The sequence below is a fragment of the Oncorhynchus mykiss genome, chromosome 14 (assembly GCF_057628025.1).
Source record: "Oncorhynchus mykiss isolate SJ-2025 chromosome 14, ASM5762802v1, whole genome shotgun sequence".
Lineage (NCBI taxonomy): Eukaryota > Metazoa > Chordata > Actinopteri > Salmoniformes > Salmonidae > Oncorhynchus > Oncorhynchus mykiss.
The window spans coordinates 19,602,318-19,622,969 of NC_143035.1; the positions used below are offsets into that span (position 1 = coordinate 19,602,318).

At 43.8% G+C, this 20,652-nt stretch overlaps 1 protein-coding gene across 22 annotated transcripts in view; it reads right to left on the minus strand.

Annotated features, from left to right (window-relative positions):
• limch1b (LIM and calponin homology domains 1b) overlaps positions 1–20,652 on the minus strand; it is a 151,308-nt gene that overhangs the window by 7,229 nt on the left and 123,427 nt on the right. For 7 of the 22 annotated variants that reach the window (XM_036943110.2, XM_090198538.1, XM_036943112.2 and 4 more), the window contains 15 exons: positions 20,494–20,620; positions 20,183–20,343; positions 19,443–19,929; positions 18,112–18,453; positions 16,673–16,784; positions 16,252–16,382; positions 15,863–15,968; positions 13,342–13,373; positions 12,631–12,753; positions 11,184–11,276; positions 10,449–10,613; positions 7,175–7,272; positions 6,879–7,049; positions 2,293–2,376; positions 1,806–1,914 (listed from right to left, as the gene is read on the minus strand). In XM_036943110.2, coding sequence (XP_036799005.2) covers positions 1,806–1,914; positions 2,293–2,376; positions 6,879–7,049; positions 7,175–7,272; positions 10,449–10,613; positions 11,184–11,276; positions 12,631–12,753; positions 13,342–13,373; positions 15,863–15,968; positions 16,252–16,382; positions 16,673–16,784; positions 18,112–18,453; positions 19,443–19,929; positions 20,183–20,343; positions 20,494–20,620 — 2,341 coding nt within the window. Of the gene's footprint in view, positions 1–1,805; positions 1,915–2,292; positions 2,377–6,878; positions 7,050–7,174; positions 7,273–10,448; positions 10,614–11,183; positions 11,277–12,630; positions 12,754–13,341; positions 13,374–15,552; positions 15,634–15,862; positions 15,969–16,251; positions 16,383–16,672; positions 16,785–18,111; positions 18,454–19,442; positions 19,930–20,182; positions 20,344–20,493; positions 20,621–20,652 lie in introns of all 22 variants that reach the window. The other 15 variants (XM_090198542.1, XM_090198548.1, XM_090198547.1 and 12 more) reach the window with 4 other exon arrangements.

Below are 20,652 nucleotides of genomic sequence, written 5' to 3' on the forward strand. Positions count from 1 at the left end.
TCTGACCTAACGCAGCCTGCTACTAACTGTGGTGAAAGGGTTCTGACCTATCGCAGCCTGCTACTAACTGTGGTGAAAGGGTTCTGACCTATCACAGCCTGCTACTAACTGTGGTGGTGTGGTGAAAGGGTTCTGACCTATCACAACCTGCTACTAACTGTGTTGGTGTGGTGAAAGGGTTCTGACCTAACGCAGCCTGCTCCCAACTGTGGTGAAAGGGTTCTGACCTATCACAGCCTGCTACTAACTGTGGTGGTGTGGTGAAAGGGTTCTGACCTATCACAGCCTGCTACTAACTGTGGTGGTGTGGTGAAAGGGTTCTGACCTATCACAGCCTGCTACTAACTGTGGTGGTGTGGTGAAAGGGTTCTGACCTACCGCAGCCTGCTACCAACTGTGGTGGTGTGGTGAAAGGGTTCTGACCTATCGCAGCCTGCTACTAACTGTGGTGGTGTGGTGAAAGGGTTCTGACCTAACGCAGCCTGCTACTAACTGTGGTGAAAGGGTTCTGACCTATCACAGTCTGCTACTAACTGTGGTTGTGGTGCAAGGGTTCTGACCTAACGCAGCCTGCTACTAACTGTGGTGAAAGGGTTCTGACCTAATGCAGCCTGCTACCAACTGTGGTGAAAGGGTTCTGACCTATCACAGCCTGCTACTAACTGTGGTGGTGTGAAAGGGTTCTGACCCAATGCAGCCTGTTACTAACTGTGGTGGTGTGGTGAAAGGGTTCTGATCTAATGCAGCCAGCTACTAACTGTGGTGGTGTGGTGAAAGGGTTCTGACCGTAACGCAGCCAGCTACTAACTGTGGTGGTGTGGTGAAAGGGTTCTGACCTTTCACAGCCTGCTACTAACTGTGGTGGTGTGGTGAAAGGGTTCTGACGTAACGCAGCCTGCTACTAACTGTGGTGAAAGGGTTCTGACCTATCACAGCCTGCTACTAACTGTGGTGGTGTGGTGAAAGGGTTCTGACCTAACGCAGCCTGCTACTAACTGTGGTGTAAGGGTTCTGACCTATCACAGCCTGCTACTAACTGTGGTGGTGTGGTGAAAGAGTTCTGACCTATCGCAGCCTGCTACTAACTGTGGTGGTGTGGTGAAAGGGTTCTGACCTATCACAGCCTGCTACTAACTGTGGTGGTGTGGTGAAAGAGTTCTGACCTATCGCAGCCTGCTACTAACTGTGGTGGTGTGGTGAAAGGGTTCTGACCTAACGCAGCCTGCTACTAACTGTGGTGAAAGGGTTCTGACCTATCACAGCCTGCTACTAACTGTGGTGGTGTGGTGAAAGGGTTCTGACCTAACGCAGCCAGCTACTAACTGTGGTGGTGTGGTGAAAGGGTTCTGACGTAACGCAGCCTGCTACTAACTGTGGTGAAAAGGTTCTGACCTATCACAGCCTGCTACTAACTGTGGTGGTGTGGTGAAAGGGTTCTGACCTAATGCAGCCTGCTACTAACTGTGGTGGTGTGGTGAAAGGGTTCTGACCTAACACAGCCTGCTACTAACTGTGGTGAAAGGGTTCTGACCTATCACAGCCTGCTACTAACTGTGGTGATGTGGTGAAAGGGTTCTGACCTAATGCAGCCTGCTACTAACTGCGGTGTTGTGGTGAAAGGGTTCTGACCTAACGCAGCCTCATATTAACTGTGGTGGTGTGGTGAAAGGGTTCTGACCTAACACAGCCTCATATTAACTGTGGTGTTGTGGTGAAAGGGTTCTGACCTAACGCAGCCTCATATTAACTGTGGTGGTGTGGTGAAAGGGTTCTGACTTAACACAGTCTGCCTGAGTGACACTGACCTTAAAGCACTGGATGTGGAAGTAAAGGCTGAGGGTCTCAATAATCATGGCCGCACCTTTTCCCAAAGGGTGACCGCAACTGGAGCACAGCTTCTTACCGCTCACCGACCTGCAGGGGAGAACCCAGTTCAGCCTACAACAGACTGACCACTGAGCAGCACAAACTGAATGACCGCAGTGGCAAATGAAGTATGGTCCAGTGGATATATGGTCCAGTGATAGTGAATGAAGAACTGAGGGATTGATGCTTTTAGATTCCTCAGATTCACATCTAGTACAGCATATTGATCTATACATTTAATACAGTAGTGTGGGATAGAGATATCAGCAATGTCTTCTACAGAGTTGACATGATACTTTTCACAGAGAAACACAAAACAAACCTTGTACTTTCAGCAAGTTCAATATCCTTCTCAATATAACAGATGACAAAAGCAGCAGTGAGTGGCCTCAAGGAGCTGAGTTTGGCGCCCTCTGATGGCTGTACCTGTTTGGAGATTGAGGCATGTCGGATGGGCATGTGGTGGGTGAGTTTGATGGACTGGGCCCCATGGATTCAATGGAGCCACACCTGAAGATGAAAAGCAACATGAAGGCCTGCCTAGCAACATGGACATGATTGAAACCTTTAGTATGAATTGGACCAATCAAAACTATATGAGCCGAACAAACAATATTTAAGGTTCTATAGGTGAAAATACAGTGTTGCTACCAATTATGTGGACCATACAGTGTGCAATACAGCGGCATTTGGCAAATTCCTACTATAAGCAGTAGGTTTACCAATATGGGTTCTTACTCTCTTGAACCACAAATAATCTGTTTTAATTGGTTGAACTATAAAATCAGGGGACTTTTTTGTAAATTCCTAAATATAACACCTCTGTTGTCATTTCTCTATAAAGCCTCATCTTGACAGTGAGGCAACATAGATTACTTACGGGGCCACCTACGGGCCATCTGAGTAAAAGGCATGTCCGTGATGGAATATGTGGAGAAGCATTAATAACTTAAAGAGAAAGCCCTCTGCATAACATAGTGAATATAGGCTTGTGAATGATAGAACAAACTCAAACCCACACATGAACACACCATTCCCCGTTCCCCTCACCCCTAATCTCTTCTCACCCGCACATATGCAGAGCCAGAGGGGTGTCCGGGGTGGCACTGGACACCCCTGACATCTGATTGGCCACCCCGGGTGCCACCCCAACACTTCATTCGCTACTGGCAGTTTGATGCTGATTGACATCTGATTTCACATATTGCTGAAAGAGGCATTTTATGTTGACGTTCGGGGGCGCATTTTTCAAATCGAGGATGAGAGAATATTAGCGTTGGTGGCGAGATACAGAAGAATAAGAAGAACATACAGAAGAGAGAATATTTCCACAGCTCCACAAGCTCTTTTCGCGATTGACGAAAGCCTCATATTTGAAGTTTTAAAGTTTAGCATCGGGTTTAGATTTCCTAATCAAGTTTTCCGAAAGTTGAGTCGCTGTGTCAGTCAATGGAGTCAAAGGTCTAACATTAACAGACTGTTAATCAGATAAGAGAGATTGGTTCCTAACATTATGTTTACATATGTGCTAGTAATACACTCATATACAGTGCAGTAAGTTACAGTATACGAATGTTTAGCTAATGTGGGGTAACTAGTAGGCTACAGCTGTCAGTGTTGAGCAAGTTAACATTCAGCAATTTGAAATCCATTAACTCAGATTTTCGGACTTGAACTCAAAACTAACAATTATCAATCTGTTAGCGTTACTCAAGACTACCACAATTTGCAGATAGTTTGTTTGCTATCGTAAAGGTGTAAGAAATGATAGATAGCTAAGTTACTTACCACAGAGTAGTCCTAGCCATGATCTAACTAGTAACTTACTGCAGATTAGTCCTAGCCATGATCTAACTAGTAATTTACTGCAGATTAGTCCTAGCCATGATCTAACTAGTAACTTAGGCTGGTAGTTGATTTTAAGATACAGTTATGATAAAGGGGATTTGTAATTAAGATTGAGATTGGACTAAAATGTGGGAAATTGGATGCTTAGATGTAACCATAGACGGTCTTATTTTTGCATAGGGTCAATTAAACATGAAAACAAAACGGGAGAGAGACTTCTGTTCCAGAAGGACCCAATGTTAGGCCAGGCCTATACTTTAAACTACACATTTTAGTTAGCAGCTGTTAGCATCTAATCTTGTGGATCCCTTAATTATACATTTCCATAAAGACTTTATTTAACGTGTATTTCAGACATTTCAAGATCCAGAGAATGGTTCCTGTTCAGCCGTGTTTGAAAACATTTCCCATAACTCAGCATGGTACTAGGAAAAGGGCTGTCAACAGCTCCTGGTATAAGGACAATTCGTGGCTTGAATATTCTGTAAGTCAAGATTCGACTTGTTTCGCCTGTAGGCGTTTCTCTGCCCAATAGACCTGAATCTGCTTTCACATCACAGTCAGGTTTTTGTAACTGGAAAAAGGCGCTGTTTAAAGATTCGGGGTTAAGCTCCATTCGAAGTCAGAGCATCATATCAATGCTATGTATGCTTGGAATCAGCATAAAGTGGCTATTGACAGCAACTCATCAATGTTAGACGTCATCAATGAGGACAGGAAAAGTGGAGGAAAATGGTACTTACATTAAAACAATTGCAGATGTGCTCCTATTAACTGCCACTCAAAATATAGTGCAGAGGTCATTAACAAGGGTAATGGTTTGACAATCTTAAAAGAAATAGCAAAGCATGACCCTCTCATAGAGAAAAGGATGAATGCATGTGGCAATGCTAAGTACACAAGCCACCAAATCCAGAACAAAGTTCTTGAGGGCTGAGCTGAGATGGTACAAAGTGAAATAATAAGAGAAGTAAAAGAAAGTTAAGTTTTTAAGTGTAATTGTAGATGAAACCAAAGATTTAAAAGAAAAAATAACAAATGTCTTTAGTTGTGAGGTACTATTACAACTGCCATCCACGAAAGCTTTTCACACTTTCAGTCAGCTGAAAGCTTAGATGCGGCAGGTCTCTTATGATCTGGCTTTTGCCTTGAAAAACATAAATAATCTTGTGGGGAAAGACTATGACGGTGCATCCGTCATGAGTGGAAAGCATTCTGGTGTGTCTGCACGGATTAAAAACAGTGCAAGAGTTGCATTTTATGTGCACTCCAATGCACATTGTTTGAATTTGGTTCTTGTCAATGATGTAAAATCAGTGCCTGAGGCAGTTAACTGTTTTGCTCTCCTGCAGAAGCTTTATAACTTTGTATCTGGCTCGTACGTTCATCTCAAGTGGCTTGCAGTTCAGAAAGAGCTATATCCACAGCAGCCCCGAGAACTACAGAGACGGATGTAAGGTGGGCATGCAGATACATGGCATGCCGTAATCTGAGGGACAGGCTACCAGCAGTTCTGAGAGTGCTACAGGATATCACACTTAAAAATAGTGTTGATAGATTAGTGGAGGCAAGGGGCCTTCTTACTCAGAATTACATTTCATAGGGCTTTTCGTTACCTTTTGTAAAGTGCTCGGTGATGCCAAATGTCTCTGACGTGTTCCAATCAAGCGCTCTTAATCTAGCAAGGGCTGTGGATCTAGTAGGTGCCTTTACAGACACATTACAGGACTACAGAAGTGAGGGTTACTTTGGAGAACTATGTAAAGAGGTTGAAGAGATTGCAGAGCACTGCAAAATAAATGGATAAACAGTGTGTCAAAGACAGCCTAAAAACAAGCTTAAGAGTTCACGACATTGATGATGAGCACTGTAGGACAGAAAAATAGTGACCAAAGTGATGGTGAGAGCTTCCAAAGAGATATCTTTTATCAGGGGCTTGACAGACTCACAGATGAGCTGCAGAGAAGAAGAATTGCGAGAATGCAAGGGGTTCAGTCTCTCAACCCAAAGACTACATCATTCTTGAATGAGGAGCCTCTGTTTGCCTTTGTTCAGACCTTCGAGTCAGATTTAGAGGACATCAAACCAAGCGGCTTCTTGATAAGAGAGAAAAGTGGAAGGGACAGACCGTCTACTCTCCTCGACTTGGTTGTGTTTCTAGAATCTTAAAAAAAAGAGGCCTTCCATGAGCTTTTTCGACTTTGTAAGATTTCTGTTGTTAAAGCTTCTCAGCTTTAAAACAGATTAAAACCCACCTTAGGACAACAATGGTTGATGACAGGTTAAGTAATCTCGGAATCCTCAGTGTTGAGTCAAGGAGGGGCACGCTCCCTCAACATGGATGAGTTTGTGAAACATTTAGCCAGTTCTCACCAGAACCGCAGAATTATGCTGTTTTAAATCTACCTAGGATAATTTGCACTTAGGACGTCCCTCTGGTCATGATTAAAACCTACACTGTGTACTAGCTAGTACACGGATATTCAAAATGATATATCCAAAGGGTATCATGTCACACATGTCACACATTTAATTTGGTCTTGATTAGGCCAATTCCAAAACTTCTTTGCTATTACGTACGTACGTGCGTGCATACGTGCATGCATACATACATACATACATACAGTAAGTTTGTAATATTGATTGGCAGCAAAATTATTTTTATTTTTTTTGCATTGTGTACATTTTTGTAAATAAACTATGCAATTTATGTAACACACAAACGCCATCTTATCTCCTTGGTGCTTGAGCTTTATTTCCTTAAAATATTTTGGATGTGCAACACTTATAGACCCAGATTATATATTCATGAAAACAGAGTGACCCAAGTCTCTCCAGTTGGTGATTACAGTATGTTTGTGTGTGTGTGTGAGAGAGAGAGAGAGAAATTGAGCTGCAGTTCCGAGGTAGAGACAGTGACTAGTCATAGTATATTAAAGAATTCTAGTGAAGTAACCCTTTTGGACCACACTATCTACCACATTGAAGAACTCCGGGTTATGTGAATTATCACTTCTACCTCTAATCAGCAATCATAGGATTCATTCATGCTCCTTAGATGCCAGGTTAGGGTTACACACTCATTTTCTGTCATGGTCTATGGACCGCCTAAAGTAGCCTTGGCCACCCAATGTATAGAATTCTAGTTCCGACACTGCACATACCTCCTGTCCCGAGAGGGCGCCTGCTGGCTGGGTTTGGTGCAGTCTAGTAAGACCTCTGTATTTTGTTTCTTGTTGGGGGGCTGGGGAACGGCCATGGTGGGTGGTGCTCTCTGACCATTCTGCAAACTCGGTGTCAGCTTGTCTGCCTGACTGCTGTTCTGGCTGATTGAGCTGTTGATGATTGATTGATTAAATGCATAATTAATTTCCATTTCATTAATGACATTATATAGAAAGTCATTATTCTCATGACCATTGTAGAGTTCAAGGCCACACACACACGCTCTCAGACTGACCTGACTGCTGTTTTCATACTCTCATCTCTGGACGCTGTGCTGATGTCACTACTCCTGTCGTTATCTTGTCCTTTCCATACCACTCTCTCGGTGTTCCCCTGGTGGATGAAGAGAGATGAAGACAGTTTCAAAGGGTTAGTTACAATCACCCTAAAATCCACCAAATCACAAAACCCACTGCCTTACGGCACATTAACTCTGGTCATATTAGCCGTTTAATAAATTAAAAACGGTTAGTTCACAATTTCACTTTATTAGTGAAGTCCACGTCCCTACACTGAGTCGAGTGCCTTTTAAACGTGTTGAGAGAGAACTTGCAGGGCTCTGCATAAACAGCTTCGACCCACCGATGAGAAGTACGAGACTGGAAAGTGTACTTCAAACGAGTTGACTGTCAAGAGTGGAAAGGACCGGGAGTAGTCATTGGCCAAGATGGTGTGGTGATATTTGTGAGGCACGGAGACACCACTGTGCATCACTCAAGATTGAGGAAAGTAAATAATCAACAAGATAGAGGGTCTGTTGCTGAGAATCAGTCTCCTAATGAAAATGACAAAAAGGACACATTAACAGACACACACCAACCAGATGTCATATCCAATGAGCGTTCAAATTAGGAAAACATTCAACAGCCACATGTGTTAAGACAACATGGTTGTTCCAGTCTGAAAACTGGACACACTTAAATACATGGACAAAGAAAGTGCTATTCCACATACAGAAACAGTCATTGGAGGAGCAGGAAAAGACAAAGGAAAACACCAAACTGGTACAACTTGCAGCACTCTGAACCAGCTACACTTTCTGGTACAACAGGGTCAGCTGACCGGTCACTTGTCGATAATCTCAGAATTGAACCAATGGAAAATCGATGCACTTGAAACAAAGGATGTGTCATTTGACTAAGTGAAGCTAGACGAGCTCAGTAATTGGAGTAAAAATTGAGTGTTTGAGGAAGTCAAAGAAATGCTTCAACAAGGTAGGCGTGTACCCTTAAAGAATCCTTAACTGGAATAGTGCCAAAAGCACATCTAGTGGCTAGAGGAGCTGGCTGCTAAAGAACTCCAAAAGACGTAGTGTGCTAATACGGTTTAGTAAACGTTGTTAAACTGGAACCTTGTTGTTGTGTCATTTCGAGTTAACAAAGGGTACCGAAACATTTCTGCTGCATTGAAGGTCCCCAAGAACACAGTGACCTCCATCATTCTTAAATGGAAATAGTTTGTAACCAACAAGACGTCCATGAGCTGGCCCCCCGGCCAAACTGAGCAATCGGGGGAGAAGGGCCTTGGTCAGGGAGGTGATCAAGAACCCAATGGTCACTCTAACAGAGCTCTAGAGTTCCTCTGTTGAGACGGGAGAACCTTTATTGTGAATTTTCAGTACATACGTGGCAATTATATATTTCAGAAGGAGCCAGCAAAACTAGTGTAAGTATTTGTGCTCTAGGTCATTGGACACCATTAGACATGGTTATTCTTGTAACTGTTATGGCCAACTATGGTTACACCCCTTGGGTCTTTTCTGGAACAGGGGTTCCCCTTTCAGAAGAGTAAGCAGGATAACATCTATTGGTTATTCCTGTAGAGTGCCATGGTCTGTTGCTATTAGAGGTTGACCGATTCATCGGAATGGCCGATTTCAAGTTTTCATAACAATCGGAAATCGGTACACCGATTTAGCAGATTTTTTAATTACTTTTTACACCTTTATTTAACCTTTATTTAACTAGGCAAGTCAGTTCAGAACACATTCATATTTTCAATGATGGCCTAGGAACGGTTGGTTAACTGCCTCGTCCAGGGGCAGAACAACAGATTTTCACCTTGTCAGCTCGCAGGCGCGTAAACATTCATTCAAACAGCACTTTCGGGCGTTTTGCCAGCAGCTCTTCGTTGTGCGTCAAGCATTGCGCTGTTTATGACTTCAAGCCTATCAACTCCCAAGATGAGGCTGGTGTAACCGAAGTGAAATGGCTAGCTAGTTAGCGCGTGCTAATAGCGTTTCAAACGTCACTCGCTCTGAGCCTTGGAGTGGTTGTTCCCCAAGCTCTGCATGGGAAATGCTGCTTCGAGTGTGGCTGTTGTCGTTGTGTTCCTGGTTCGAGCCCAGGGAGGAGCGAGGAGAGGGACAGAAGCTATACTGTTACACTGGCAATACTAAAGTGCCTATAAGAACAACCAATAGTCAAAGGTTAATAAAATACAAATGGTATAGAGGGAAATAGTCCTATAATTCCCATTGCTACAACAACCTAAAACTTCTTACCTAGGAATATTGAAGACTCACGTTAAAAGGAACCACCAGCTTTCATATGTTCTCATGTTCTGAGCACGGAACTTAAACGTTAGCTTTCTTACATGGCACATATTGTACTTTTACTTTCTTCTCCAACACTTTGTTTTTGCATTATTTAAACCAAATTGAACACGTTTCATTATTTATTTGAGGCTAAATTGATTTTATTGATGTATTATATTAAGTTAAAATAAGTGTTCATTCAGTATTGTTGTAATTGTCATTATTACAAATAAACAATTATTATTATATTTTTGAAAGGCAGTTGTCTTTATGATGTTTTGCAGTGGCATGGACTTCTAGACTAGTCAGGATCGAGGCAAAGATGAACGGAGAAAAGTACAGAGAGATCCTGAGCGCTCTGGAACAGGTTCTCAGACTCGGGCGAAGGTTCACCTTCCAACAGGACAACGACCATAAGCACACAGCCAAGACAAAGCAGGAGTGGCTTCGGGACAGGTCTCTGAATGTCCTTGAGTTGCCCAGCCAGAGCCCAGACTTGAACACAATAGAACATCTCTGGAGAGACCTGAAAATAGCAGCAACGCGTCCCATCCAACCTGGCAGAGCTTGTGAGGATCTGTAGAGAGGAATGGGATAAACTTCCCAAACACAGGTGTGCCAAGCTTTTAGCGTCGTACTCAAGAAGACTTGAGGCTGTAATCTCTGCCAAAGGTGCTTCAACAAAGTACTGAGTAAAAGGTCTGAATACTTATGTAAATGTAATATTTTAGTTTTACATTCTTAATAAATCTAAAAATAAAAAAAAAACTGTTTTTACTTTGCCATTATGGAGTATTGTATGTAGATTGACGAGGGGGAAAAAACGATTTAATCAATTTTAGAATAATGCTGTAACGTAACAAAATGTGGAAAAAGTCAAGGGGTCTGAATACTTTCCGAATGCACTGCATATACATATTTACAACACGTTATTTTAATTTGAAAGGTAACCCAATATAACTTCTCCTCTCACCCCCTGTCTCTCCAGCAGCTCCTGCTTGCGTTCCCAGTCGGCCAGCGACCGGACGATGGTGTTCTGGGGGTCCATAGGCGCGGGGGTGTCCCCCCGGATGGGCGAGGGCAGGGTGGAGGAGAGGGGGGTCAGAGGGGCCACAGTCTCATCTAGTATCCTTCGCTCCTGTGGAAAAAGGGAAGGAATTAGGAAAAGCGGGAGGAAAATAGGGAGGAGAGAGAGAAATAGAGAGCGAAAGAGGGCGGGAGGGAGGGAGAAAGAAATAGTTAGGGAGGGGAGGGAAGGAAATAGGGAGGGAGGGAGAGAAATAAGGAGGGAGGGAGAGAGCGAAATAGAGAGAGGGAGAGAAATAGGCAGGGAGGGAGGGGGAGAAATAGGCAGGGAGGGAGGGGGAGAAATAGGGAGGGAGAGAAATAGGGAGGGAGGGAGAGGGAGAAATAGGGAGGGAGGGAGAGGGAGAAATAGGGAGGGAGGGAGGGGGAGAAATAGGGAGGGAGGGAGGGGGAGAAATAGGGAGGGAGGGAGGGGGAGAAATAGGGAGGGAGGGAGGGAGGGGGAGAAATAGGGAGGGAGGGAGGGGGAGAAATAGGGAGGGAGGGAGGGAGGGAGGGAGGGGGAGAAATAGGGAGGGAGGGAGGGAGGGGGAGAAATAGGGAGGGAGGGAGAAATTGGGGTTTGTATTCATTCAGCAGCCATTTTCATATTCGCACGCATACACACACTCACTCAACACACCTCCTCATGGTATCTCCTCTCCTCGTCTTCCACCTCTCTTTGCGCTCTCTCCCACTCCTGTTTCAGCTTCTCCTGCTCATGCTGGTACTTCTCCTATTACCATGGCAACGAGAGATGGCACACATTCATCATCGATGACATGCCATACAGACAGACAGTCAGAAAAGATGCCTATTGGGCCATACCTGGCCATAAAGCATATCGGGATTTGCCACATTTCGTGTTTTAGTAACTAACAAAGTACTTATCACTCTCCCTAAAACATGATGATGGCTCATGACACTTTGCTTCATGAAAATCCAATGTCTTGAAAACTTGACTGCTGACATGCAAAACATGTTGGGATTGTATCAACAATGAACTAATGAAAAAAAATGGTATTTTTCCTTGAAAGATGGTGTGAAATGTGGAAGACTCAACTTCAGACTCCTTTTGAAATATGAAAACATCTGATTAACTTAGATTTCGAATGAACTATCCATTAACATTGGATTTCATCTAAAATAAATATATTGTGTTAGTTCAGGTCTATATTAAGTACCATTGAGAAGCATGAGCCAATCATGTGACAGGAAAAAGTGGGCATACACAAACATAGCATGCGTGTATGAGGGTTTTAAAAGAGAAAATACATTTAAAAAGCTGCCAACCAAAGAAACAGACACACCATGCACTGACAAGGTGGTTTAGGAGTCTAAGGTGACAATGTTAGAGTTGCAGCAAAGCAAACTCTGTCGGGGGATCTCAATAGTCTAAAATGTCTTTCTTTTCTTCTCACCTTCATCTGTAGATTTATAGATCTGAGAATATAGGTTAGGTGAGGATGAAGAAAACAAGGCTATTTGGAGTATTGAGACACCCTATGACGGGTAGGTAGAGGAGGAGAGCGAAGTTGACTGGCGGAAGATTTGGGGCTCTGGCGAGTGAGTGTGAGACACGCAGGTCATGCCATAGCACACAGCTTGTATTGTGCAATGCTGCCGCTGTGTGGCCACTGTGTGCACAGCAGTGAGTAGCACATTGGGGGTTGACTTCAGACTCAGAGCAGGCAGATGACTAAGCAGGATTGTGGTTAATTAAAATGTGTCTGCAAGCTAACAGAAAGTTAGCACCTGCTTTGGGTAAATGTAACTGGTGCTGCAGACCATAGATTCAGTAATCAGTAGGCTTATTCGGGCCTATCTTTAGCTAAAGTCAATAGGGCATCATGCTAACTCAGGCCTAGCTTTAGCATGCTAACGCTGGCCTTTTGTTAACATATTATTAGCCGTATGCTAACTCAGGCCTAGCTTTTGTTAATGAGTATTTAGCAGCATGCTAACTCAGGCCTAGTGTTTCTTAATGAGTATATAGCAGCATGCTAAATCAGGCCTAGCTTTTGTTATTTAGTATTTTGCAGCATGCTAAATCAGGCCTAGCTTTTGGGTCTTTAGTAGCTTAACTCTACCTGAAGCATGCGCTCCTGCTCTTGCTGCCACCTTTCCTGACGCTTTCGCTCCTCATTTGGGTCCCAAGACCAGCGGTCACCCCGCTTAGCCTGGGCCACTACCGGGGATGACACCTGAGTGACCTGATAGAGCCCACCCAGAGCTCACACACGCACACACGCCGACCCACATATTCATAAACCAAAGTACACACACATCCACAGAAAGGGAAGAGAGGAGACAGTTGATCTACAACAGCACTATGTCCATGCTAGCCAAAGGTGTCCTAAGGATAGAGAAAAGAGCGAGAGATGAGGGGATGAAGAGCAAGGCTGGGCACTTTGTACATAATCCTCATCTGATTGGTCATTGTTCATTGGCTCAACCTATCAAGCATTGGGTTTTAGGGAGGTCCTAAATATATTAGAAAAACAACAAATGGATTGTGCTCAGTAGACAAAACGGAAAAACACGCTCTGAAATGGAGTGAAACGGAGAGCCAATAATGAACTTGCCCAATAAGAAAAGTTTGTTTTGGTTTCACGGTTTTGTTACTGTGTGCCCTAATGAACACAACCCTGGATTGTCTGTTAAGATGCATTGTATCCAATGCATTGTGGACGGTATTGACACCATTTTTTTTTGTCTCAACCAGATGAGAACTAGTAAAACCCCATTTAGAACTCTACCAGGAAAGATTATAGCAGATGGAACAGTTAGAATGGACTCACCGCTGCTGTACCACGCTCCTGCTCTGCCCCCTCTATGAAATAGAGATACAGTGAAAAAGGTAGTCGGTTAGAAAACAAACATCGTTCAAAACACAGGAACTGATGCGGAGTGGACATGATCTTTTTAGTCATTACACTGTCTTTGTGTGAACGCAAAAGCTATTTAAATAATGAATGTCAGGTAAAGGAATGAGGGAATGAAGCGAAAGGTGGCAGGGAACAAATCTAGGTGAGAAGGTATGAAGGTGAATATTGAGTTGCTGAAAAGCTACAAGCTGTGTGGTATTTGTCATTACTGAGTGGCTAACAATTCCAGTTTCCTGCAAAAGTACACCAAAAATCTACATTCAACAATTCTTTAACACCTTACAATAAGTTTCTCTTATTTATTTAAAAAACTCTTACTTACAATTTTGTTGCAGTGTCACGTACACGTTTAAAGTGTCGTTTAAATACAAAACAAAATTGACAATGCAACTTTTATAACAGTTACATACCAATTAAACATTTATTTTTTTAAGACTAGCCTGCTGGCCTTACTGCGTCGATAGGAACATTAGACCAAGCTATTTAGGAGGGATATCACACCTGGCACAAATTATTGTTTAGTTCTGTTTTTCCTGCTGAGGGGTGCCCTATACCTGCGCCCAGAGGGGAGTAGTTCAAAGTTTGGGTACAGGGGGTGGCTTGGGTCTAAAATTATTTTGTGAGCCTTGGCGGGCCCTGACCTTAAAGATCTCATCCAGGCCTGTCTGTTTGACACAAAGTACCTTGCTTGCTGTAGTGATAATCCGCAGCATATTTCTCTGGCTGACAGTGGCATTACCAAACCAACAAACAATACAAAAAGTTTAAATACTCTCAATGAAAGATTTGTGAGTCAGTATAGTGTACATTCAAAAATACCAGCTTTTTGAGAAAGGACAGTCTCTGTTGGCTCTTTTTGTAGATCAGGTCTGTACATTTACTCCACTGAAGCTTATTGTCCAAGAGGACACCAAGGTATTTGTATTCCTCTACAACCTCTATATTCTGACCTCTGATAGATGTTGCAGAGGTAGGTGTTGTACACTTCCTGAAGTCTATGCACATCTCTTTGGTCTTGTTGGTATTGAGGACCAAGTGTGATTCCTCACACCACTCTACAAAGTCATCTAGGACCGGGCCATGATGTTCCTCATCATCATGCAACAGGCTGATCAAGGCAGTGTCATCAGCAAACTTAACGAGGTGTCTGTTAGGATGTGAACTAGTACAACTATTAGTGTACAAGATGTACAGGAGTGGGGACAAAACACATCCCTGAGGAGAGCCTGTGTTGGTATTGCGTATGTCCGACACGTGGGGACCTATTTTGACTCGCTGTGAGCACTGGCTCAGGAAGTCCAACAGCCACAAAACCAGCCCCCCATCTAAGGAAATAGTGTTGAAGGTAGAAGAAAAGTCAACAAACAGAACCCTAAATGGGATTTGACACCCTCTAGATGTCTATAGACCATGTTAAGGAGGGTAAGAATAGCATCATCAACTCCTCTGCTAGGCTGATAGGCAAACAAATGGGTCGAGAAGCTTCTGGGTGACGCTGAGAATATGACTTTTCACAAGTTTCTCAAGGCATTTCATTACTAAGGATGTCAAGGCGACAGGGCGGTAGTCATTCAGCACAGAGGGATTAGATGCTTTAGGAATGGGTATTATTATAGATTTTTCCACAATACTGGAACGTGTTGCTGGTTGAGTGAGGATTGGAAAATGTCTAAAAACACCAGCCAATTGGTTCAGCACAGTGCTATAACACATGTCCACTTATTTTGTCTGGGCCTGGGCTTTTGTATGTGTTGCATCCCCTGAACAACTTTAAATCAGACTGTTTAACAACAACTCTCCCAAACATTTGTAATGATGCTTCCATTTGTTTTACCTCCGACACAAAGTTGTCTGATTCAAATCTTAAGAAAACATTCAGTTCATTAGTAACACTGTAGTTATACGTAGCAATGTTGTATTAACATTGTTACTATAGTAATTACAGCATTATAAGAGTCCACAGGACTCCAATAGTAAATGACAAAACCAGTAGAGTGAGGAAACAGGTTTCCAATGCTGTCACCCAGCCTCCGGGGAAGCCATGGGGAAACCCTGTACTATGTATGAGTACGTGAACCCCAAAGAGGGTTACAGGCAAGCTCAACTAAACAGTGAGCAGTTTACCTGGCGTGGTGAAGAACTCCCAACGTAGGCCTAACCTAGGGTTGCCAGTTGCTGGTGGATAACTGGCACTGTTAGCCAGCTCTACAGCACAAGCAAGGAGGGGGGAGGAAGGAGGGAGGTTAAGGGGGTGAGAAGGAGAAAAGGAGGGGATAGATAGAGAGTTCACAAGCAAAAATACAAAGTGCCAGTTGGAGACGCAAAGGAAAAAAAGTGTTGGGTGTGTGATAGCTGAGAGGGCTGCGGGAAATAACGACTTTTGTCAAAAAGGCAGTTTGAGGTTAATTTGGTTCTGAAAACAAATGTTGCTTACCTGTTGTGGGAGCTTCACATGGTGGTTTGTTTCTGACAGGTCCTGGATCAGCCAAGGTAGCAACTTCATCTGCTCTCTGAGACGCCTTCAGGCTGGGCTCACTGACCTAAGATCATCCCAGAAAAGTCAGAAACACAATGATCAAAACATGACCAGAGGATTCTTCAAAAATATTTATAGTTAGGACTTAGCAGAGAGAAATTTAATTTATAGAGTTCGTGATACCCTATTCTACACAGTATAGAATCAGGTCTGTCCTACATTTCTATGTGAAAGTTCTATGGCGCTGAACACTCCTGGGTACGGCTTCTGCTTGAGGTAGAGCAGCGCACAAATGATGGACTAGTCGCAGCATTGGGGGCCATTGATTGGTTGGCAGGTGATCTCACCGTCGCGGTCATTGGTTGAGCTTGTTGTGTGGCGTGCTCTGATAGGACTGGACGGAGGACAGTGGTGTTCTGTGTAGTCGCTGTGGCATTCATACACACTTCTGTTTGTTCTTTGGGAGCTTGTTGTGACTCTGAAAACCAGACGGACACATGTCTAGGTGAATCAGAGCAAGGCTCTGCATCAGAGTCTACGGTAAGCCCAGACAGTGTGTCCTAATGTGACTTTAACCACAGGAAGACCAAGTTGAATAATTTGTTTAACAGTTTAGTGTTCATTTGCTCATCAGACAATGAGTAATAAATTACTAGAATGCACATCAAATAGCAAAAGGATTTGATGGGTTATAGAAAAATATAAATGGCCACCACTAGGTGTCAGAGTAGCAGCAGTTAGTCTCCTAAGTAACACATAGGAACAGACCTGTAGCTGGAGAGGGCTGTACTGCAGTCTCTGTTGTGTTGGGCTCCTCCCCCAGTGGGCCTGCAGCAGACCTGCCTCCCGCCTCCACAAGACACTCTGTGCTCTGCAGCTCCTGTAGGGACACCCACAGGAAGAAATAGTCTGATTATACATCCTCCTCCTTCCTTTTGTTGAAGTCATGACCTTTCTGACACAATGTTGCTTTATACTATCTATGGACTGTATGTAGGCTTTCAGTCAGCAGTTTGCAGTGGTGGAAAAATCACCCAATTGTCATACTTGAGTAAAAGATATCTTGATAGAAAATGTCAACTAGTAAAATCCTGCTTGAGAAAGTCTAAAAGTATTTGGATTTAAATATACTTACGTATCAAAAGTTAAAGTATAAATCATTTCAAATTCCTTATATTAAGCAAACTAGACAGCACCATTTTCTTGTTTTATTAATTTACAGATAGCCAGGGGCATGCTTCAAAACTCTCATATCATTTACAAACGAAGCATGTGTTTAGTGAGTCCGCCAAGTGTGTGAATTAGACCATTTTCCTGTCCTGCTAATCATTCAAAATGTAGAGTTCTTTTGGGTGTCAGGGAAAATGTATGGAGTAAAAAGTACATAATTTCCTTTAGGAATGTAGTGAAGTAAAAGTTGCCAAAAATATAAATAGTAAAGTAAAGTACAGATACCCCCAAAAAACGACAGGATTGCTGTGTCCCCCGTGGACAGTTGAGCTAACTTAGACTAATGTGATTGCATGACGTTGTAAGTATCAAGATATATTCCCAGGACATAGACATATCTGATATTGGCAGAAAGCTAAAATTCTTGTTAATCTAACTGCACTGTCCAATTTACAGTAGATATTACAGTGAAATAATACCATGCTATTGTTTGAAGAGAGTGCACAGTTATGAACTTGAAAATGTATTAATAAACCAATTAGGCACATTTGGGCAGTCTTGATACAACATTTTGAACAGAAATTCAATGGTTCATTGGATCAGTCTAAAATGTTGCACCTACACTGCTGCCATCTAGTGGACAAAATCTCTATTGTGCCTCAGCTAGAATAATACATTATGGCCTTTCTCTGGAATTTTAAAGATTGTACAATCATTTTTTTTAAATTCATGTTTTTTTCGTTGTATTATCTTTTACCAGATCTAATGTGTTATATTCGCCTACATTAATTTAACATTTAAACAAACTTCAAAGTTTGCATATCCTTGCTACAGGCAGTTAGATTTGGGTATGTCATTTTAGACCAAAAAAAGGGGGCGGATCCTTAAGAGGTTTAAGTAGTACTTTACACCACTGACAGTTTGTCAAGATGCAAGCCACAATTTACATTGTTCCAAGTCTTTTCAGACCTTTTAGATAACGCATGTTTTTTTTCCACAGAAACAAAGCCGACTGGCTACATGTATTGAGTGCTCACCGAGGGCAGTGAGGTGGGCCGGCTAGGTGGTTTAGACTCCTGTGCATTATCCTTCTTCTGGGCATCACTTTCTCCTGGCACTGAAGATGATGTCACTGCAGTGCCTGTGCTTGTGCCACACTGTGCCACAGCTGGCATGGCTGGTAATGGGCTTGCCCTGGGGGAGGGGCTATGTGTGGGTGGGGGAGTGGCCTCACATGGGTGTGTGTTGGAACCATCAGAGGAGGCTGTAGGTGTGGCAGGGGAGGGGTAGAACCGTAGAGGGGAGGTCCTTCCCTCGCTCTCGGGAGTGGTGACCTCATCGTTTCCCATGTCGCCGTTCACTCGCAGCAAGCCGTCCACCTGAGTACACAGGTTAGAGACTGAAGGCTTAGAGAACACACACATGTATACATACTACAAAGATGCATTTCAATGTCAAAATCCAACACTTAAAACACAATTTTAGAGATACTGTATCCACGCCAAAAATATCCTTCAGACAGCAATACAAGAACAGTCAACTGGGGTGAACTCTCCCAAATTCCACAGCAACGACTGCATTATGACCACCCAGACCGGAAGTTGCCCCATGTTGTAAATAAAACCGTAACCCATTCATGCAACTCTGGCCTATAAGCTATTCAGCTAGCCCGATAACATGCTGGGACTGAATGAAAGGCTGTAATGCATGTGTGAGGAGCACAGAGTACTCCAGACACACAGGGGGGTTGTTGAATGAAGGGGGACTCACTACCCAGAATTACCCCCTCAGTCTGTGTGGTCCTCTCTGTCTGCCCAGAGACCCACTTCACATTGAGAGGGACTACTTGTCAACTTCTTAAGTCAATACGGAACAGAGCCCCCCATTCAGGCTCCCCTCAGCTCCAAATAAGAGATTCCAGACACAGAAGTGAAAGAAGTCCCGGTTTGTTCCCATAATAACCCCAAAGCATGTTATCTTCCTTTGGAATAGGCCCATTTGGCAAATGGTTTTGAGGATGAAAATGAACATCCTGTTATGCTGAATTGAGATGTTGCAACAGACTTCGGGGAAGAAGGAAAAGGGATTTATATCTTTTTGTCTGAAAACATGACACCTAATCTCCATGGTTTCTGTCTTCTATTCTAATTTAAATGCCAAGATCAGGGTTCCATTTACACAATACATTTGTGTGCCCTTGGAAGACTAGGCTGAACAAAACATTCAAACTACTTTGAGGGATGAGTGGCGAACAAGCCCACGGCCCCCCTGGTAATTTAAACCTTTGTTCAAACACAATGTTACAGTAAAATACACTAGTGATAACACTGATAAAACCCTTGCCATTAGCTGGCATTTTGTGCCTCACCTTGCCTGGCCTGGGTCCCACCAGCATCTGCATGCCCTTGGGTTGATTGTAAGGCTTGGGCATCAGCAAAGGCACAGACTTGGGTGAGACGGCCCGGATTGAGGGGTTTGGTTCAGGCTTGCGTGACCGGATCTGGGGGCGATGAGACAAACCCTGGGGGAACCCCACCACCTGGGCCTCAACAGTAGCGGTAAACTTGGGTGCCGGGAGTGACTGCTGCCTCAGGTACTTCAGGGGGCCATTTGTATCTTCTTCCGAGGAGGTGGGGGTGGGAGAACAGGAAGTGGGGGTGAGGGTGAGACGTGTGTTGGTGGTAGCGGTGGGATCCTCAGAGATGCTCCTGTCCAGCAGTTTGGGCAGTTGCAGGCGCTCCAACACCGCTTCACTGATGGTGAAGCGCTGGGCGTAGCGGTGGAGGACCAACGCTGCCTCCTCAGGGGTGCGGGCCAACCGGTAGGCCTCGCGGAGGTCGTTCTCACGACGCTCCCTAGGGGAGGAGAGACGGGAGGACAAGATGAGATAGGGGCCATGTGACTGACTACACACTGACAAAAGCATCATTGTTGAAACATGCTATGATCCCCTGATGCAATTATAAAATAGGTCGAGGCCAGGATGAGATAAAAAAACAACAGGCTATGAGAGAAGAGAGTAGGTATAGGCCTATACTGCACATGGAGACAACCAACAATATGGAAACCAGGATTCAATCTAAAATGGAGGATTTCCTTGTGACGTACTTCTCCTCAACAATCTCCCGGTAGGTTTTGATGCTCTTCCTCCTCTGAGAGATGGCCCCCCCCTCACCCGTCATCAGCTTCTCCATCATCTTCCTCTCTTCCTCCTTCTTAATCAGGTCCTGGGAGACGCTTCTCCTGCGACTCTTCCACCGGGCTAGGTCCTAACAGACCGACAGTAGATGTGTGACTGTATGAATGCTTGAATGTGTAGGTGTGTGTGTGCAACTGTATGATAAAGTGTGAGTAAGTGTAAATGTGTGTATAAAAGTGTATTAGCATGTGCGTATGCGTGTGTGAGAGAGAGTGCTTACATCCTGCCAGTGGTCCTCTTCCTCCTTCATCATGTTGTACTGGTTGTGCATGAGCTCGTGGCGCACCTGGCTGTGGTGTGGCAAGATGGCGTCCTCCTCACAACGCATGTCAATCATACTCACACTCCTGAGGGGGAAAAAAGGAGAAGACAAGGATAT